Source organism: Phascolarctos cinereus, unplaced genomic scaffold (assembly GCF_003287225.1).
Source record: "Phascolarctos cinereus isolate Bilbo 61053 unplaced genomic scaffold, phaCin_HiC Scaffold_4;HRSCAF=312, whole genome shotgun sequence".
Taxonomy (NCBI): domain Eukaryota; kingdom Metazoa; phylum Chordata; class Mammalia; order Diprotodontia; family Phascolarctidae; genus Phascolarctos; species Phascolarctos cinereus.
The window spans coordinates 219,906,635-219,927,679 of record NW_027555847.1 but is presented as its reverse complement, the minus strand read 5'-3'; the positions used below and the strand labels follow the sequence as shown (position 1 = coordinate 219,927,679).

Below are 21,045 nucleotides of genomic sequence, written 5' to 3'. Positions count from 1 at the left end.
AATCATTTTAAAGTGCTCTTGATTATAATTTAATCTTTGCATATATTATACAATCTTCTGTCTCTGAGGACAGTCTTTCATTAGCTTAAAACTCTGGTTGCACCTTTTGGCAGAGACCTTACTAGCTACTCATTTTTCACCAGGGACCTTCAGGCTACCCTTTGCTCTGCCTTAATCTCACTCTCAAACTTCTTGCCCTCATAGTCACTTACATATGGATTTTTATCTTTTAAAAAGGAAGGGAAATGTGGTTCTTAATCTGAATGAGATTGCCTAGGATTGGAAATGTTTAGTGATCAGTTCAACACTATCAGTTCTTGCTTTTCTTCCCTCCCTGGAAAGAAAAGTACTTGCTTTGTTCATACTTTGGTGCCTGGTTTCTACTTGTGGTGTCTGGGGTATGTGTGTATTTATGACTCTAAGGCAGTTATAAGTGCTGTAGAGACACACAGATAGTATATAAGATTGGCAAGGATTTTGACTCCTTCCAGCTACTGCTGATTTATCATTCCATGTTGAGCATCATCATAGCTATTATTATTAGCTTAAAGAAGAAAGTCAAAATAGTTCTTAGTTGTGTGATAGGAGGAAGGGATAGAAGTAGGGATGTTCTGATAAATGTTTAACAACCAGCTGTCTGAAGGAAAAAATATACACATGACACACTTTTGAGCTTAATCTGCATTATTAACATTTTCCCCTTCTCTTTCATAAATTTAGACAGTCAACAAAATAGTAAATCAAGCCCTAATTTGTAGTGTTTGCCAATTTCCAAGATGTAAATGCTCACACTGAAAATTTTAACACTTGACTGTCTTGAGGAAATACAAATTCGTTCCAGCACACCTCTGGATAGAAGGAAGGACTTGTGATTGCATGGAGTTGTCTAACAGCTGAAATCAGGTACCCTCTAATAGCAGATGGGAAGAGGATCATTCAGTCTACTTTTCTGAAGACGTAGAAACCCTGCCTATTCAAAACATTGGCAATTTGGGACATAGGTATAATCAAGGATTATAGGGCTTTAGATGATGAAGAGGAATAGAGCCCAGTAGTAGCCTGTACGTTTTCTCTTGAAGTCTTGATATTCCTGGAGGAGATGTTGTTTATGAAGATGGTCAGTGGAGTTCTGACCCTTTTTGATCTAGCCTTGATTTATGTCTGAGCAATGCTGCCCCCAGTAGCTACTTTCTCACCATTAGCAACCTTGGGACTGCTGTGTGCATTGTGGGCAAGCCTTTGGGTTTGGAACCTGAGTCTAAAAGAGTAAGCCTGTTCATCATTAGTGGTAATGAGAGAACGATACCTCTGCTTTGGTCTCCAGTACTTGAACATTGCTAGGGAAAGGATATAAAGTAGGCCTGGCTAATTCTGGAACTCAAGAGGCATAAAGTAACAATTATTTCTTGAACACCTGCTAGTCAGTTTAACTAAAATTCATTAATGTAGTTAAACGAATACCCATTAAATTCCTAGTTGTGTGTAAGACATGATGGGAGAGCATGCAAAAAAAAAAAGAATGACCCATTTCCTTTCATCGACAAGCTTACTTACATTCTTTGGGTGGGATATAACATATACACAAGATAGGGAGTGATGGAGGAAAACAAGAACCCCTACCAAAGCACTCTAGGAACATCTGAGGAATGATTGGGGAAGAGAGGAGAAAAGGAGGAGGGGAAGAGGGAAAGCGATATGCAATAGGTGGCATCTGAACTAAGCCTTGAAAGAAGAGGATTCTGAAAGGCAGAGGTGATGAGATATTACTTTCCAGAAATGTGTTATTGCTCATACAAAGGTATGGAGGGGAAAAGGCATGCCAAGTTTGAGGAAATAGTCCAATTTAATTGGAGTATAGAGTGTATGAAGGAGGGCAACATGAAATAAAGCTGAAAAGGTAGGTTGGAACAGACGTGGAGTCTTCAGCAACAGGCTACAGTGTTTGTGGTTTTTCCTAGACACAATAGGAAGCTCTTGAATGATTTAAGCTAGGCTGTCCCTAACCAAGAAAGACTATTTTGGGAAGTATCCAAAGGACAGACCAGAGAAGCTAACGCCAAGGCTATTGTAATAGTTTAGCTGAGAGGTGAGGAGTGCTGAATTAGTGGAGGTAAAGAGACAGATGTGAGAACTGTTTTGAAGAAAGAATTAACAGGATCCAGCAATTGATTGAATGGAGATGGGGAGGGAAGAGGTAAGGATGACTGGAATTGACCTGGGTGACTAGCAGGACAGTGATTCTTTCAACAGAATAGGAAACCTTATCAAAGGAATAGGTTGACCCCACACCTATCAGATTGGCTAATATGACAGAAAAGGAAAATGACAAATATTGGAGGAGATGTGGGGAAAATTAGAACACTAATGCACTATTGGTGAAGTTGTATACTGATTCAGCTGTTCTGGAGAGCAATTTAGAACTATGCCCAAAGGGTTATAAGACCGTGCATACCCTTTGACCATGCAATACCACTGCTAGGTCTTCATCCCAAAGAGATTAAAAACAAGGAAAAGGACCTATATGTACAAAAATACTTATAGCAGCTCTTTTAGTGGTGGCAAAGAATTGGAAATTGAGATGATGTCCATCAGCTGGGGAATGGCTTAACAAGTTGTTGTGTATGATTGTCATGGAATGCTATTGTGCTATAAGAAATGATGAGCAGGGTGCTCTCAGAAAAACCTAGAAAGACTTACATGAACTGATGCAAAGTGAAATGAGCAGAACCAGGAAAACGTTGTACACAGTAACAGCAATATTGGTTAATGATCTGCTGTGAATAACTTAGCTGTTTTCAGCAGTACAATGATCCAAGAAAATTCTGAAGGACCGGTATTAAAAGGTGCTGCCTCTCTTCAGAGAAAGAACTGATGGAGCCTGAATGCAGATCAAAGACACTTTTTCTTTACTTTCTTTACTTTTCTTGGGGGGTTTTTTCTCTGTGTTTTCTTTCACAACATGACTTACATGGAAATGTGTTTTGCATGACTATATGTGTATAACCTGTGTCAAATTGCTTGTCTTCTCAAGAAAGGGGAAGGGGAGGGAGGGAGGGAGAGAATTTGGAAGTCAGAATTTGAGAAAAGAATGTTAAAAATGTTTTTACATGTACTTGGGCAAAATAAAATATTAAATTTTTTAAAAAGGAATGGGGTAGTAATGGGGAGTTGTTAAGTTCAGTTTTTGACATGATCAGTTTAAGATACTGATTGAACATCCAAAAGAAGATGTCCAGCAGGGTGGTTGGAGATGCAAGGTTGGAAAGGGGTTAGGATTCTCTCTGTCTCTGTCTCTATGTATGTATGTATGTATGTATGTATGTATGTATGTATGTATGTATGTGTATACACACACAGACACACACACACGTCATTAATGAAGAAATAACAGAGCCCATTGCAACAGAAGAAATTAGTGGAGGGGGGGTAAGGTCGAGATATAAGAGAAAAGAATCCAAGACAAAGCCCTGGGGAATACCCACACTTAGTAAAAGGAAATGGGATGAGCCAGCAAAGGATGTTGAAAGAAAGCAGTCTTACAGATAGGAGGAAAACCACAAAAGGTCATTGTGACTGAAGCCATGGAAAAATGAGAATATCCCAAAGGGAAGGGGTGGGCGGCAGAGTTGAAAGCTGTGGAAAGGTCAAGTTGAGAAACAGCAATTGATTTAACAGCTAAGAAATGTTGGCAACCTTTTAGAGATGCATAGTTTCAGTTAAGTGGTGGGGTTCAAAACCCGCTTGCAAGGGTTTGAGAAAGTGGAAGTAGTAAATATAGATTACCCTTTCTAGGCAGTGAAGAAGAGGAGAGATATAGGATGATAACAGGATTAAGAACATGTTTTTAAGTGTGGGAAGGACTTTAGTGTATTTGTAGGTAGTAGAAAAGGAAGCAAATTGATAAAGATGGAAGATGATGGAGGGAGGGAGTGGTGGATGGGGCAGGCAGGCAGTGATCACTGGAACAAGTTTCCAAAGGAGATTGGGGCAGGGATGGGATGGGGAGGGTGAAATGAAAGTCACATGTAGAGAGAATATCCAAGGAGAAAAGAAGAGCTCTTTCACTTTCCATGACTGGAGCAAAAGTGGAGAGGTAAGGAGGTTTCAAATTTTGAAGCAAGGGATCTGAGAGAGCTCATAGCAGATAGCCTTGATTTTCCCAGTAGAGTAGGAAGAGATTTCTCCTGAGACAGAAGGAGTCCGGATGGTATTGAGAGCTTGAGAAGGAACTTAGAACAACCACTGTAGAGAATGTGGTAGCATTAGTCCAAGATGAATAAAAGAATTGCCATGCACTAGTGAAGGCACATTTGAGGTCTAACGCACTATTAAGTGCTGTGGGGGGATATAAGAAAAGTAGAATATGTGGACCCTGCCTTCAGGACTCCTACTACCTAGCTAGAGAAGCAAGCTGAATGTATGTTTAGTATCTAAGGAGCAGTAGAAGAAATTGTGAAGTGCTACATTATAAGATACAGACAAGTCAAATCAACAAGCATTTATTAACTATTTACCATGTGCCAGGCACTGTGCTAAGTGCTGGAAATATAGTAACAAGCTGAAAGAAAGACGGTCGCTGTTTTCAAAGAAATTATGTTCTGGCAGAGGGAGACAAAAATAAAAGTGATCTGAAACATTGCGGGGGATGGGGGAATGAAAATGAGAGAGGTGGTAGAGAAAGCCCTTTGAATAGTCAGGAGTGTATCCTGGAGAAGAATGAAGGCGTCGTTGTCCTGAGTCACCTCCTTGAAATAGAGGTTCTGGGAGGAACAAACCAACCAGAGAAAGAAGCAGGGGCAGAGAGTACTTCCAGTGTGAGTGGTCCAGTGTTGGAGTGAGCTTCCAGGGTGAAGTGATTTCTAATGGCACCTACTTTGCTGAGCTGTTGTGAAGATCAAATGACATAATACTTGTAAAAAGTGCTTAGCTTAGTACCTGGCACATAGTAGGCACAATATAAATGCCTTCTCATTGTAGACAGTCTTGTAGAGAGTCAGTAGTGCAGCCTGGAAGGACACGAAGGAATTCAGTGAAAGATGAAGTCATGGATAGTCAAGAAAAGATCCCCAGAAGAAGTGGGACATTCATAATGCATGGGTTAAAGAAGGGAGAAGGCTATGTGCACTCTGCAGTTGAACTGAGACATCCATGTTCGAGAGAGTCAAAGTGACCGTCCTTTGTACATCAATTTGGAAGGATCCCCAGCTCCTTTGGAAACAGAACGATCCAATGAACTGAAGTTTAGCTTGCTCAGTTCTGGTGCTGTTTGGTTTAGAAGCAGGCTGGGCTACGCATGCTGAATGTATCAGTTTCAAGTATTCTTAATTTCTTTTTAAAACCTCGATCCTTTAAACTGGACAGTTTGCCTCTTTTATTGAAGACTGTTGAATATGCCAAATTGGAAAACAAAGCTGATTGTGATTCATGCTGAGGAATAAAGTAGTTTTTTTAGTAGTAGTGAAATATTGATCCTTGAGGGAGAAAAAAGCTTACAAATTCCAACATTAGTTTAGTGTATTTTGTTCATTTTCAGAAAGAAAAATGAGTCTGTCCTGAGTCCCCAAAGGAACATTTCAAAGACTGTTTCAAACTACTAAAAGGAGAGGAGAGATAAGGGACTTAGACTGACGACCTCTCTAATAGTTTGACCATTCAGCTGTTAGAAAGATCTTAGTCTGTCTGTCTGTCTCTCTGTCTTTTACTCTCTCTGCCTTTCTCCCCTCAATCTCTTTGCTTCTCAAATTATAATATCTGTATATTTTAAAGAAAAAAATATACATTTTCTAACTCAACAATTTTAATTAGTTTAGCTTAATGCTAGTCTAAATGAAGCAGTCCAGCAATCACCGTTTTTATTTCTGTTGAATGTCAGAACCAGTATTGTTGCTATGTCCTCATTTCATCAGTTACTACCACTTGTTTTCAGATAAATTGCATCTATTTCAAAGCTCCAGCCAATCCAACATATGTTTTTGTAGCAGCCTTTATCAACCATAGCAAGAATAGGCATGGGTGGGAGAAAAGGACATTGAAAAGTTTGTCCTTAACCAGAGATGTTTCCACTCTGTGTGTGCTCCTGTAAAACTGAAGTCTAATGTTATCAGAAATCTCCAATTCACTATCCCTTCATCTGTAGGTGCAGATGAAATCATGCATATTTTTGCCTTCTATTATGCATTTAAAGCCAATTACGTTTTGCAACATAGACCCTTGTATCAAAATGATGGAAAGCTGCTTTATAAGCTGCCCTTTCAAGGCAGATTTTAATCTTTAAATACATATCTGCTTTTTATATTGTCTGTATGAGCTCAGCCCTAAAGAATAAAAGGATTTTTTTGGGAGGAGGAGAAAGAGTGAAGGACAGAGAAATGTCCTTATTTCCTCATTCCCTCTTTTTTTTTTAATCTCTAGGAGAACCCAGAACTGAGAATCACTATTTCAAAGTGCACATTAGTAGTCACATCGGTTCGATTAAAAAATGGTGGAACTGTGGTCTTGCTTTTTGTGAGTTGCTAGACACTGCTGTCCCCAGTGTGAGTGACTTCATTTTAAAATGAATTAGAAAGACCCAGATGGAAAGACCTTTCCTACCCCCTGACTATCATCCTGCCCTTTTGACAGAGAACTGATAAGAAGGAAATTGATGCACTGAAATAGCTGAGAAACATGCAATTTTTGCATGGGACTCTTGACCAATCAGGGCTGCAAGCTGTAAGTTATGAGTAGAATAAAGTTGGGATGGAGAAAGCTTTGTTCATTTCTGTGTGTGAGTGTCTTCATCTCTCTTTGTCTCTCAGACATTCCACGTTTCCTTCCAGTATAAAATCATTCTATAAATTTCAGCTTATGAATTGTATCTCTGGAAATCTGTGGTCGTAAATGCTCCTTTATCATGACGTCTTTTTTCTCAGGGGTAAAACTGCCCTCTTCTCTCACAAGCCTTTATGTAATACAACACAATTTCCAAAAAATACTGTATCTTTTTAAAAGAATATCCACAACTGCTTCCAGAGATTCCAAGAGGAGCCAGGTGAGTCAGCCAGTCAATAGATATTCATTAAGTGCCTACTGTGTGCCAGCTGCTGTGCCAAACACTGGGAATGCAAAGAAAGTCCCTGCTGTCACAAAGCTCACAATCTAATAGGTGCAACAACAGGTAAACAAGCTATATCCAGAATCAACTGGAAACGATCCACAGAGGGAAGGCTCTGTAGGTGTGGGATTTTATATGGAACTTGAAGGAAGCCAGAAGGTGAAGATGAGGAGGGTGGCCATTCCAGGCAGGAGGGATGGCCAGAAAAAATGCCCAGAGCTGGAGCAGTCCTGTGCGAATAGCGGCAAGGAGTTCAATGTGACTCAATCAAAGAGTGTGCAGTGGGGTGTAAGGAGTAAGAACAGAGGGAGGTGGGTGGGGGTGGGGCACGCGTCAGGTGAAGAGGAATCCTGAAGTCTGGGAGGAAACAGGTCAGAGACAGCCGAGGCTCCTGCCCTCGGTATGTGGCAAGGTGAAGGCAGGGCGGACACCGGAAACGCAGAAAGGCAGAGAGTTGGCGATGTTTATCAGGACTCAGAAACACAACGCCGCTGGGTATTTCAAGTCAATGAGCACTTGTTAAGCACCTGCGGTGTGCCAGGCACTGCATTAAAAGCTGGAAACTCTATTTTTCAAGCGAGCAAAGGAAATGGTATGAAACTGAAATGTTGTAGATGCTAGGGAGGCCACCAGTGGGTTTTTCCTCCCCAAGTGTCATTGTAGCCAAAGATTCAAACCCTTTCCCCTCCACCCACCAAACTCCCACCCCTCAAAAGTCTTGTAGCTATGCTGGCACAAAGTCATCTTTTATTTCTAACAGAGGCCTAATGAGGAAGCAATCCAACAGAACCAGTGGTAGATTTAGAGTCAGGAAACAGGGGTTTGGGTCTTACCTCTGCCACTCACTTGCCAGGTGACCCGGGGCAAGTTGTTTGAGCTCCCTGGACTCCAGTTTTCCTCCTTTGTGAAATAAAAGGGTTAGACTAGATGATTGCTGAGGTTTCTTTCAGCCCTCGACCGTTTCTAATTCAATTAGTAGTATAATGCCCAAAATTAAAGCAGCCAGGGCAATTTCCCTCCACCCCCCAAAAAAAATCTAGAGTTTCTGTAATACAGAGACAGGATGGTCAGACGTTGAACCATCAAGGCTTGCCTCTCGGCCTGTGTTACGTTTGTCCCAGTTTTCTTATGATAAGCAGTAGCTCAGAATTCTGTGCTACTGTTTTTATGCCCTCAATCACTTTTCATTTCTGTCCCTGTTTGTAAACATTTGTGTGACTTATGATTCTTGAAGTACTCAAGATAATAAAAATAGTCTTTGATTTAACGACCTGATTCTCTTTTTCTGCCTCCTCCTCTTTTACTTCTTATTCACCTTCCACTTAGAATCATAGAGGTGGGAGGGACTTTTGATAGTTCACCTAGTTCAACCCCCCCATATTGTAGATGAGAAATCTGAGGTGTAGAGAAGGTCAGTAGGACCTAGCAGAAGGGGGATGAGAGCCCTGGGTTTCCTTTAGCTAGTTCCTGAGGGCTGGCTGCCATCAAGGCTCTCTCCATGGAAGAACACTTTTGGGGGTTACTGGGAAGTCTGGTAGTGCTAGACACTGAGCCCCAGAATCCTTGTTTTACAACCCAGGTTATCACACCATGAAAGGCCGCTTTCCTGGTTAGCCTCCCTCTGCCTGTGTAAAAAACCCTGGGACCCCATCTACTGCCCCTCCCTAAGAAACATCTTCTCTTTAAAATTATTAGGAATTCTGCCCTTTCTGTGACGTGACTCTGTGAAAGGAGAAAGGGAAGACTTAACAACTTTTTTTAGAAAACCCAGGGAAGTAAGCTAATATTGTTGCTATAATAATAATCATTGACATTTATAGGCCACTTTGAAGTTGTATATGAAACACTTTACATCCATTTTGTCTTTCGAGCTTCACCAACCACCCTGCCATGGTAGGTATGATGGACATTATTATCCCTCTGTACAGATGAGGAATCTAAGACTCAGAGAAATTATATGATTAGCCCATGATCAAACAGCCAGTGAGGGTCAGAGGTAAAATTTGAACCCAGATCTCCCTGGCTCTAAGGCCAAAACACTTGAGCACTCATTAGCTATTTCTTAACAGGTTGTGTTGGGGGCGGGGTGAGAGGGGGACGGAGTCTTCTCATCAGAAATGACTGCTGATGCTGATACCCTGACTTTATTAATAGTTTCTAAATTTTTCTCAAAACATTTTATTTGACCCTAGAAAGAAGGATAGAATTATAGTCAAATTTTTGTTTTATGGTAGAAAATGCTCCCTAAATAGTTGTTGTTCGGGGATTTCAGTCATGTTCAGTTGGATTCCATTTGGAGTTTTCTTGCAGAGATGCTGGAGTGGTTTGCCATTTCCTTCTTCAGCTCATTTTACACAGGGGAAAACTAAGTGCAAACAGGATTAAGTGACTTGCCCGGGATCACACAGCTGGCAAGCGACAAAGGCCAGGTTTGAATTCAGCTCTTCCTGACTCTAGGCCTGACGCTCTCTCCACTGCGCCACTTAGGTCTATCCAAAATTGGGCTGAATTGTGAGGTAGTGAGTTCCCCATCATTGGAGGTCTTCAAATGAAAGATTGGGGGATGTTGAAAAAGGAATTCTTGCTCAGGTATAGGTTGGACCAGATGTGACCTCTGACGCTTTTTGTTGTAGAGGGGATTTTAAGTCAACTATGACATGGACTGAAAGCCTCCTGACATCCATCTAACTCAGGTTGTATGAGCTAAAATCTCCACAAATGATCCCATGGTTTATACTGTCACTTAAAACCTTATGCTATACGTACCATTTACACTACTCAGAATTTAGAGCGCACCATCCTTATTGATCATTTCTTTTCATTATACTTTATTAGGCATCCGTTGCCAAGCTTTCCAGATTTAAACACCTTGCTCTGCCATCCTGACAGAGTTGATTTACAAGCCTAAATATTTAGCTTTTAGGGTTCAGCTAGGAAGAAGGCTACTATATTGCCTGTGGTTTTTCAATTTGGCAAGCATTTAGTAAGTACCTCTGTGTACCAGTCTTGGTACAAAGATGAAAATTAAACTGTTTTTCTTCTTGGGAAACTTATAGTCTTGCAATGAGGATTGTGAGCCCATCTGGCTTTGTTATTGCATTCCCTACTGTTTCCCCAGGTGCTTTAAAATCAAACCTGATTGTAAATGTCCAGGTGGGCAAAGAATGCCCATCAAGACATTCTTAGTTACTGTTTCTTAAAGGAGATTGACATAAGACCACATTTTGACTATACACACGTGCATGCGCAAACACACACACACACACACACACACACACACACACACACACTATGATAAATCCTTAACATTTGGACACTATTTCCTTCATGTGTATAGACACTGACAAAAACCATCATATGAACAGGTAAAAGTGAGTCAGAGGGAAACCGGGGTGGGGGGGGCACTTGGTTTAGTTTTGTTTGTTTTAGGCAGTTTTGAATGAATGAAACAGTAAGAGATGGAGGCTGCCTGTCTTGCAAAGAGGGGAAGCAGGTGCTCTATTCACCTTGACCTGGGGTTGTGCCAATAGTCACTAGCTGGGTAGTATTTCCCAAGGCCTTGCTTCGTTATGCTTGGTTTGGTCCAACATTCCAAGAGGTACTTTGTCAATGTTTTTGGACTAACTGACCTCTAGAAGACTAACCACGAGCAGACCATCCCATTCAGTTTCTGGTTTCAGATCTGTGTTTCTCACCCAACAGATCAGCCACTCCCATGCCTCTACATCCTTTTAATTTCCTGATTCAAGCAGAAAGACAGCCCTGGCCCTCCTAGCATCAGGCTCCCATCTACTCTGAAACTCTGTCTGCATGAAAGCAACCAAGTGGAAAGTAGTGACATTTTAAATGTGAAAAAACCCATCTTTTATTTATTTAATTCAAACCAACAAGTGAATTATTCATTAAAGTTTATGTAAGTGATTGAAATACAAGAAATTTGAAATGGGAAGAGTAATATCTTAACAAGGGAGTCGATAATTCAAAAGCATTGACTTTTTTCCACCCCATATTAAAGTGATTTTTTTTCGTAGGTTTGCTTCCTCAGCCCTTTTCATTAAAATGCTGGCTGGTTTGAATATAGGTTAGCTTGGTGCCCTGTCCTCCTGTATGTCCAAATATCTTTTCACTAGCCTTTATCTTTCCCTTTTGACTTTAACAGACAGACAGTTCATAAGAGAAATATAATGGTCATCAGGCCCAGGTCCTGTTTTTAGGGGCCTTTATGTCTAATGCTATTCAGAAACTAAGTGATCTCCTTTCAAGATCTGGAACTCAGATTCCCTAGCCTTCATAATCTAGCATCCTTCTACCTTTCCAGTCTCCTTTCACCTTATACCTTCCGTGTGCTCTTTGATCTAAAGACATTGGCTTCTTTTCCGATCTAGGAGTAAGACCCTCCATCTCTCAGCTCTGTGCATATTCACTGACTGTGCCCCATCCCTGGAACTCTCCCTCCTCTTCTTCATCTCCCAGCTTCTCTGGCTTCCTTCAAGCCCCAGCTAAAATCCCACCTTCTTCAATATGCTTTTCCCAGTCTTTCTTAATTCTAGTGACTTTCCTCTGTTAACTGTTTCCTATTTATCCTTGTTTGCATATATTTGTTTGTTATTTCCCACATTAGATTGTGAGCTCTTTGAGGGCAGGGACTATCTTTTATCTTTCTTTGAATCCCCAGTACTTAGCAGAGTGCCTGGCACATAGTAGGCGGTTAATAAATGCTTACTGACTGATGTTCTCTTCAGTCTTGCACTAAAGGCTCCCATCTCCTCTTAAATGATTGTCAATAGAGCTTGAATCCAAGATTTGGATTCTTTCAGTCTTCTTGCCCCCCCCCCACCTTTCTCTGGCCGCAGTATGTCCATTCAAAACTGGACAGTCTCCACAAAGCAGGCCAAAGAAGTTCCCAGTAAACTCAGCTTCTAGAAAACTTCTAGGGTTGTAGGCTCCTCCCACACTTTGCCTCTTTGTTCTTCTACCAACATGAAAAAAGTACTGATATTTCCCCAATTTTTCCTTGAGACTACTGTGATCCAGGGTACATAGAATCTAGGTATAATCCTAACAAATACCATCCTTAAATAACATCTTAATTTGCCACCTCCCCCCAAGAAGATTCTTAAGCTCTAGACTATGAGATTTCAACATATTGCTTTAATATAAGAAAATTCTTGTGCAATAAGGGATATTGGACATTGCCTTAGACCAAGAAGTTTCCCATTCTGATTTGGGCACAGAATACTTTTAATTTTGGAATACATGGAAAGAATCCATAAATTCTTGTCACTGTGGATAAATGGATAGAATATGAGAGTGTCACCATAGAGATGAGAAGGTGATCAGGAAGAGGTCAGCTGAGGAAGGAGAAGGAGGTTACAGCCTGAGAAAGGTAGGGATACCTTGCCATTCTTAGGCCTGGGAGGCTAGAGGAGGCAGGTGCTCCATGGAGAGCTGGGCCCCTAAATCAAGAGTGTCAAACACTCGGGGGGCCTGTGGCACTCCCAAGAACAACCCACACTAGGTTAAAATGTAATTAGGAAGTGTTTAACAAAATAAATAAAAATCCAGTAGAACATAGATAATGTTAAAATGTGATTTTCAAGTCAATATGTAATTACAGGCATCTCCATATCTATTTGTATTTGACACCACTGGCTTAGCTCCCACTCTATTCCAATCTAGGTGGAGCATTGAGGGTACCAGGGACTTCACTCGCCTCTGCATTTCTAGTTCCCTTACACCTATGTTTCCTTCCAATTGACTTGCTCTCCCCATGGCCAAATCCCGTCTCAGGGATAATGATTTGTGCTGTCTCAGGTATCAGTGACCGATCAAAAAACTGTCACAGAAGCTCTTTTTTTAATCATTCACTAAAAACAATTTGGCAGCAAAACACTGCATTAGAGAGACAAGAGAAATACTGGCCTGGGAATCTGGAGACAGAGATTCTCATTCCACTTCTGCCATAGACTTTCTCTGTGATCTTGGTCACAGGGTCACCTCCTCCTTGGCATCTCATCTTCCTCATCTTTAAAATGAGAGGATTGGGTCAAATGATCTCTGAATTCCCATACAACTCTGACATTCTGTGATTCTATGGCGTGTTGTTAGCGGTAAAAGGATATAACACCATTGTCAGGTCGACAATAATTATTATCCTCAAATATTTAGATTACTTTTTCCTAAGAAGGAAATGTCATCATTGTGTCTGTTCAAAATATAGTGTGATAAGATGCCTTGCCTAGGAACAAAAACCTCAAAGTGTACATTTGTCCCATTATCTTGGAACAGGGTGCCCTGCTTTTAGGGACAGGGTGCAACAAGAAGCCGTGACTTGCTTCCCCTGGAAACCCTGACTATTGACACAATGTTGTGACATCAGAATTGGTGTAATCTCTTTTATAGAAATTGTCTTAGCCTATCCTTTCATGTCCTTTTCCACGTGCAGAAACTAAAGTGCCACCTGAGTTCTGGTCTGCTAAGAAACCAGCTGGGGGGTGCAGTTTCTATACAGACATTGAACCAGTTCATAAACTTGGGCCCCATCTACTTCAAGAGTTTATGAAATGCATAAATGATAGCGTTTTTATATCCATGGGGAAAGGGGGATATTTACTTTTCCAAGGTCAGACTGCATTTATTACCAAAATTTAATTTTTTCCCCATTGGACATCTGAGATATATTAAAGGCAATGCAATCTCTGACAGTGGTGAAATATTACCTCTGAGATGTGGTCAGTGAATTTTTACTTTTGCACATAGGTTTTTATCCTTTTAACAGTTCCATCTTAGGACTGCGTGGCTGAGAGAAGCCAGGAAGAATATTGGGGTCACAGCTGCCAATTAACCTTTTGATTTTGTAGTCTGATTACTCGATTAATCAAGGGCTCTGAGCCAGAGGCCATGATGGAGAGGCATTTTGGCTGTGGAATACCAATGTCTAGAAAGACTCTTTGGGAACCAGTGTGATGAATGGAGAAGCCAGGAAGAGGAGGGAAGGTGGGCAGGTGGTGCACAAATGTCTGCACTTCCCATACAAGTCAAGCCAACTTGAGCAGTGGGGCTCTCAAGGCCGATGGAGAGGGTGTTAGAGAATGCTGTTTGTCTTCTCACGGTTTGATGTAGCATGTGATTCTCTGGGTACTGACTGGGACACAGTCCTGTATAATCTCATTCGTTCAACCTTCACCAATTCAGAATTTCTGCTTATCCAACCTGGGATGCAGGTCCCCCTGTACTCCCTGTGAAGAGCAAGTTGAGATGCAAATTGAGAATGAAAATGAGACTGTAGGTGGTGTCTTTAATCGACTTGAGAAATCACATTTTTGAAGGCTTTTGTATATGACTTCAAGTATCCATGACTTCACAGATAGTAGGTGTTCTTTCCATGGACACAGATGACACCATCTTCCATACTTTAATCAATAATTTAACATCTTTTACTCAAAAAAATTTGTATCACTTAGTGACCAACATTCTGGGGTTAGGCTTTTCCAATTTTACCTAGTGTAGTCCTTAAACAATATTTTGAAGTATACTAAGGCCTAATAAAACTTTTGAGGTGACCCTCAAAAATCCAGGGTCACTTCTGTGCTGTATAACAAGGTATCAGAGTAGGACTCAGGTGGAAAGCCAGTACATTATAATCATGTAAATAGTGCTACTAATTACAAATGAATTTTATCTTCCTGAAATGCTTTCTTATTCATCAAAATCTACATACTATTCAAAGCCCAACCCTAACTACATTAATTCACATTGATCTCTCTCTTTCCTGACACAAGGTGTGGAGACTTTATCATACAGTCTAGCACATGATTGTATACACTATCTTATACTATTATGTAATTGTGTGTATGTGTGTTGCTTTCTTAGCTGTATTGGAAGGTTCTCAGGAGCTGATTTTGTATCTTATAAACTTTTATTTCCCAAAAAATGTGCAGGGCTAGGCACACTCTATATACTTAGTAGATATATTTTTAACTAAATGATCTAAGGTTTAAGAACAGCTTGAACAGCATTTCTAATAGAGTTATTGTGTGTGTACTTGAGGGGGATAAAAGTCATTTTGTTCAAACATATTCCTCTTTTCAGATTTGTCACTTTTTTATCCTGGCCTTTCCCCAATAGGACTGAATGGCCAGAGTTTCATTGTCATTTTAACCCAAAAGTAATCTGTCCCCACCTTCCTGGCCAAATCTCTTGCTGCAAGCTGATAATCTTTTCTATGCTCATGGAGAGTAACAGGTACCATGGAGTTGTTGAAAGAGATCTAACGTGGGAGCTAATAAACCCTGGAGTCCATGCCTCATGAGTTCATTCCTTCTTCAGGCCTGTTTCTTCATATTTACAGATGAAAGACTTAGACTAGATGCTTTTTAAGGTCTTGAGAAAGTCACTTAAACTTTCTGAGGCCAAATTTCCACATCTGTAAAATGGAAATTCTAGTAGAGATTTTTATAGCAGGATGAACCCAAGACTGAATGTCAAGATATGAATTCTAGTTCTTGCTGCTTTCCAAAGGAGGAAGCAGATTTCAGAGAAGCTGCTCAGTAGAGCAAGCATTCTTACCCTAGAGTCCATGAACTTGAATGGGGAAAAAATATCATCATTAATTTGTTGTTGTTTAGTCATTTTCAGTTGTGTCCAATTCTTTGTGACCCCTTTTTGGGGTTTTCTCAGAAGAAATACTGGGGTGGTTTGCCATTTCCTTCTCCAGCTCGTTTTACAGATGAGGAAAGTGAAGCAAACAGGGTCACACAGCTAGTAAATGTTTGAGGCCACATTTGAACTCCGGTCTTCCTGACTCCAGGAGCACTCTATCTATCCGCTGTACCACTCAGCTGCCCCTAAATGACCTCTAAATAAAATGGAGTTTTCCCTTCAGTTATTTAAAAACTTCATTGTAAAAAGGGGTCCATAGGTTTTACCAGTCTACCAAAGGGGTCTGTGACACACAGAAAGATTGAGAACCCCCACAATAGAGCTCAACACTGAACTAGACCTGGTTTCAAGAGTAGGACTTATCAGTCTTGCAACCTTGGGTAAATTTTTTGACCTCTTAGTCCTGTAAAATGGAGGTGATAGAATCATAAACACAGAACTGGAAGAGACCTTATAAACTATCCCAACTCTCTCATTTTGCAAATGAAGAAACTAAGGCTGAGGAAGGTGAATGACTTGCCTAAGATCACATGGGCAGGCACTGCCAGAGGTGAGATTTGAATACAGAGCCTTTGACTCCAAATCCAGGTTCTTTCCACTGTACCATTTCTGTGTTTATCCCTCACCTGCCAAGCCCACAGGACTGTTGAAAGGATTAGGTAATTAATATGAAAGCATTTCAGAAACTTTGAAACATGTAAAACTGATGTGTTATAGTATCGTGATGTCGTAGGATCATAGGTTTAGGACTGGAAGGGCCTTAGATATCATTCTAGTCCAACCACCTCACATTAGGAAACTGAGACCCAGAGGTTAAGTGACTTGCCTTGGGCCCCTTTTGGCTCCATGATCCTGTGTGTTGCCAAACAAGGAAAAATTCAGGATGAAGGAGATAAGCAGGAGAGACAGATTGAATCAATCCATTATCTGGATGATGGGCCCATAGTGGTGATGCCATATACCCTCTGGCCTCCTCTCTCACCAAGGCTGTGAACAGGACGACCCAGCCAGCTATGTTGTCCAGGATGTGCCCCATACTTAGAGCAGTTTTAGGGATCCTAGGACACAACATTTTGAGGTCCACGTTCCTCTCCTATTCTCATAAAGCACTCCTTCACCCCAGAGAGCTCCCCGAGCTCGGCTCACTGATACTGCTAGTCTCCCATGGCAGTGGCCTTTCAGAGAGGAAATGCCAGCTGTCAGAGAGGAAGGGACACCCTGGTGTGACTGAACACGATTTAGCATTTTGGCAGTCCTGGACAGTGCTGTTGATAAAGCAGGTATTTGGGAGGCATCTTCAGTGTGTTTAAGTAAAGCCAATTGCGCTAATTAATGGGGGGATAAATCGAGGTTTAATTACTCGGAAGGCACCTTGGGTGAAAGATTCATGGTAATTGTTGTGTATCCTCTTGATGGATTCCTGCAGCTGGCAGCTCCCTTTAGAGCAATAAAACATGCTGTGTGTGCCTGATGCATCAGGGTCTCTCTTCTTGACTAGGACCCTTCCACAGGGAAAGAAGCAACAGCAATCTGACTAGTCCTTACTTTCTTTGGAGTAACTTTCAGATCCTACCTCCCTATCTACATCCCAATAAGGTTTTCTCCACACATGGGTATGAAATCAGATGGTTTGTTGGCAGAGAGAATTCCTTGTAGACTAATTCCTTGAATGAGGAATGACCCATATGTGTATAACACTTTTTATTTACAAAGCATATACATTATCAATAATATGCATGAAAAGCTCCATTCTTCTACTCACAGATTCTCCAAAACAATGTGATACTTTCCACATGTAATACACTGCCTAATGCCACTTGTAAACCTTGACATATTGTTACCATAGTATTTATTTCATTGATATGAAAAAACTGGACCGAAAGGACAATCCAAATTTCATACACTTAAAATTTTCTCAATGGCCAATGTGCATGCATTATCTAATTTAATCCTTACAACCCTGTAAGATAAGTAGTAAAGGTGTTACTATTCTCATTCTACATAGGAAGAAACTAAAGCCTGAAAATTTTAATTCCAAAGACACTTAGCTAAGTTCTAGAGCCAGATGTTTCAACTTTAGTTTAAGTCAGTCTCTTCTCTTCTGACTTGCCTTCTTGAAATCCACTGTGCTGGGATCCATGCCACCTACCCTACTTTCATGTGTTAACCCAGCAAAATAGTTTTTGACTAAGGTCAGTCTGCAGCAACCACAAAGTCAACCCTTTTGATGATACTAGCAGAAACCTGGCAAGAAGCTCTGGGTCTGGCTGACATCCAACCTAAAAGTCTGATATGCATTTTTAAACGGTAAGAATTTTTAGAGTGGAATTATCTCAAACTTGGAAGTCATGTATTGCTAATGAGAAGTGACTCCCTCCTTCACATCTTACCAGTCCTGAACAGTCCTGTTGATAAAGCAGGATGAGGCATCTTCACTGTGTGTAAGTTAAACTGGCAGTGATAGTCATCCACTTACATCCCTACCCCAATATAAAATTTTGAAAATTTAAACTTTAAAGATGAGGAAATCAAAGCTTAAAGAGATAAAATGACCTCCCAGAGGTCATTGGTAATGCCAGAACTGGAACCTAGGCTTCCTGCCTCCCAACCTAGAGCTATATGGAGAAGCTGAATTGTTCTTAGGCATAAAACCTCTTGATCCAATGCTGTCTCATACGTTCTAACTTTGTAGATCTGAAAAAGAAATTGGAAAGTTCTGAACTGAGAAATCAACGCCTAAAGGAGGTTTTCCAGACCAAGATCCAAGAATTCCGTAAGGTCTGCTATACCCTGACAGGATACCGGATAGACCTCACCACGGAGAACCAGTACCGCCTTACCTCTATGTATGCAGAGCACAAATCAGACTGTCTCATCTTTAAGGTAAGTTTCTATTTCTGTTTCAAAACCTTCCCACTTCACTCTCTGCTCGGCTGTTAATCTTTGATAAAGCTGATGACACGTGCTTTCCATTCTAATTGGTAGGAGAAATCAAGTCATTAGCCCTTGATAAATGAGTGCTTTTCTGCTAAGGATGTCCCCAGGTTCTGAATACAGAGTGCCACACACACAAAAAAAGTGCCTGCTTTTTCCACCTAGCCAAGTGTACTAATTTTATCTATGCACCAGTACCCAAAGGACCCTGTTCCATGCTCTTGCCTCTCATAATTTCTTGTCCAGTGGAATATCTTCATTCAGTTTCCTCCCACTTCTCAGCAGACAGCTGATTCTCCCTGCCCTATATCTACATCCACTCTTGCTTCTGCTTATCTTTTCCAAGTAGAATCTCCTTCATTCCCACCCAAGTGACAAGGTAGTAACCCTAATCTGGTGGACAGCTCGTCACCTGGTGAGTTCTCAAGAGAACACTAAAATTAGATAAAAATGCTATTACTTGACCCAAAAGTTTGGAAGGATTGTAAAAGTTACACAGGAAAAGAAACTGTTGGTATCAATTCAGTAATAAACTACCCAAGTGATTGTTCTATTACATCTTAAAAAGAACTTCAAAGAATTCTATTTGGTTCTCTTTTAGTGAAGACATTCTTTAACCTGATGGAATTGTGTACATTTACATGTTTGGCTGGACAGAGATTATTATAGGGGAGTGAAGCCTTTGTGGAACTGAGTATGGCCCCAGTAAGCATATCTAGAGATTCTTTTAAATTAATAAAGTAGTTGAAAGTAGTTTTTCCCCCTTTTTAGAGTGTGATGCCCATTTGAGCGTCACATTGGGAACTGGGATTGGGAGTGGACTTTGTGACTCCAAGGAGTGGCTATCCCTAGCTCTGGTGAGTTGCTATCTTAGGCAGTTGATGTCACACAGCATTGTAGTAAAGTAAGTTGGCATACAAAGAGTATTTTAGTACTGAAGGGTTAATCATTTATCTGGCACACTTGCTCCCTACACTGATGCAGGTCACATTTCCTCCTTCACTTAGTGAGTGGTTTTCAAATGTAACTATTTCTGAAAAATCCCTCACCCCACAGCTAACCATATGATGAACTTATCTGACCTTAGTTAGGCAGGTCCTTGGACTAAAAGCCCATCACGGAGTCTGTCCTGGAAACTTTTCCAGCTTAGTAGGATTTGCAAGACTTGAGGCTCTGCTAGCACAGCCTTCAAGAACACGGGTCGCTGCCACATCACAGTTAGACATAGGAGTTTTAGTAGAGGATAGAGGAGAACCCCCAGCTTCAAATGGGATGGAGGTTAGTTCAGTCCAGTTCAACAAGCATTCATCAGCATGTGCTATATACAGAGCAGTAGGAGGTGTTCTTGGAGAGATGCAGAGTTTAGATGCTCTGGCTTCCTTCCCTTATGGAGTTTATACTCTACTGGGCATATGTGACACTTCACTAAAACCTTTACTTACTTTAGTACTTGAGGCACCTGAGAATTCATTCCCATTGACGCTCCCTCCATTGACAGATCACAGCTGCTCCACGCCATAGGAGATATGCTTGTTTGGTTTGCTCTTTTCCAGAAAATGTATTACTCTTGTGGTGTGTTCGTCTTTCTGTCACTTGGTATCTCCAAAGCAAGCCAGGCTGATCCTAAGGCAGCAGACATAAGCATACCACCAAGCCAGTATATCCAGCTCCAAATCACTATGGTACAAAATGATAAATAATAAATCTGAGAGATGCAAGCATATAGTACAATTTGAGGTCCAAGGAAGGCTAAATTACTGACTGGTAGAATCAGGGAAGGATTCAAGGTGGCATTTGAGCTGGTTAGAGACAAGGAAGAGCTGGCCGAGTGTAAGGATTGTGAAAATCTGAAAGTTTGAAATAGGTTATTGAAGGAGCATGTGAGCAGGAGAGTATACAAGATGACCTTTTGAAATCTTTATTGGATACATCCTCACTACAAAAATCAGGCTTCGGATTCTATCACTTGGTACTGTTGAAGTTGAAGTTCCAGGCTGCCAAGCCCTCTCCCCTCTCTGCCCTCCCCATCACAGCCAGACTTAGGGCTGCAGAACCTCATCTCTTGTTCAGCTCAAAATCCTAACAGGAATCATTAAAAATGAATTGCTCTAGTCAGCTAAACTGGAGGAGTATCCTCATGCTGAGCCAATAAGCTGAGCCTGAGCACCCCAGCCAATGCTCCCTACCATTTACAGCACAGTTGGGAGCCCTTGTCTTCTTCTTCATTGCAACAAGTGCAATTAGCCTTTGAGTTATCCATGCTTCGGTCCGAGGCTTCGTGGGGCCATGGAGCCAACCTGCCGTGGCAGCAGGGTAAAGGTGCAAAGGGGGTAGAGAGCAACTCAAGGCCAAAGACA

At 41.1% G+C, this 21,045-nt stretch overlaps 1 protein-coding gene across 4 annotated transcripts in view; it reads left to right on the top strand.

Moving 5' to 3' along the window:
- MAD1L1 (mitotic arrest deficient 1 like 1) overlaps nucleotides 1-21,045 on the top strand; it is an 860,690-nt gene that overhangs the window by 625,646 nt on the left and 213,999 nt on the right. For all 4 annotated transcript variants that reach the window (XM_020975224.2, XM_020975225.2, XM_020975228.2 and 1 more), the window contains one exon: nucleotides 18,447-18,637. In XM_020975224.2, coding sequence (XP_020830883.1) covers nucleotides 18,447-18,637 — 191 coding nt within the window. The remainder of the gene's footprint in view (nucleotides 1-18,446; nucleotides 18,638-21,045) is intronic.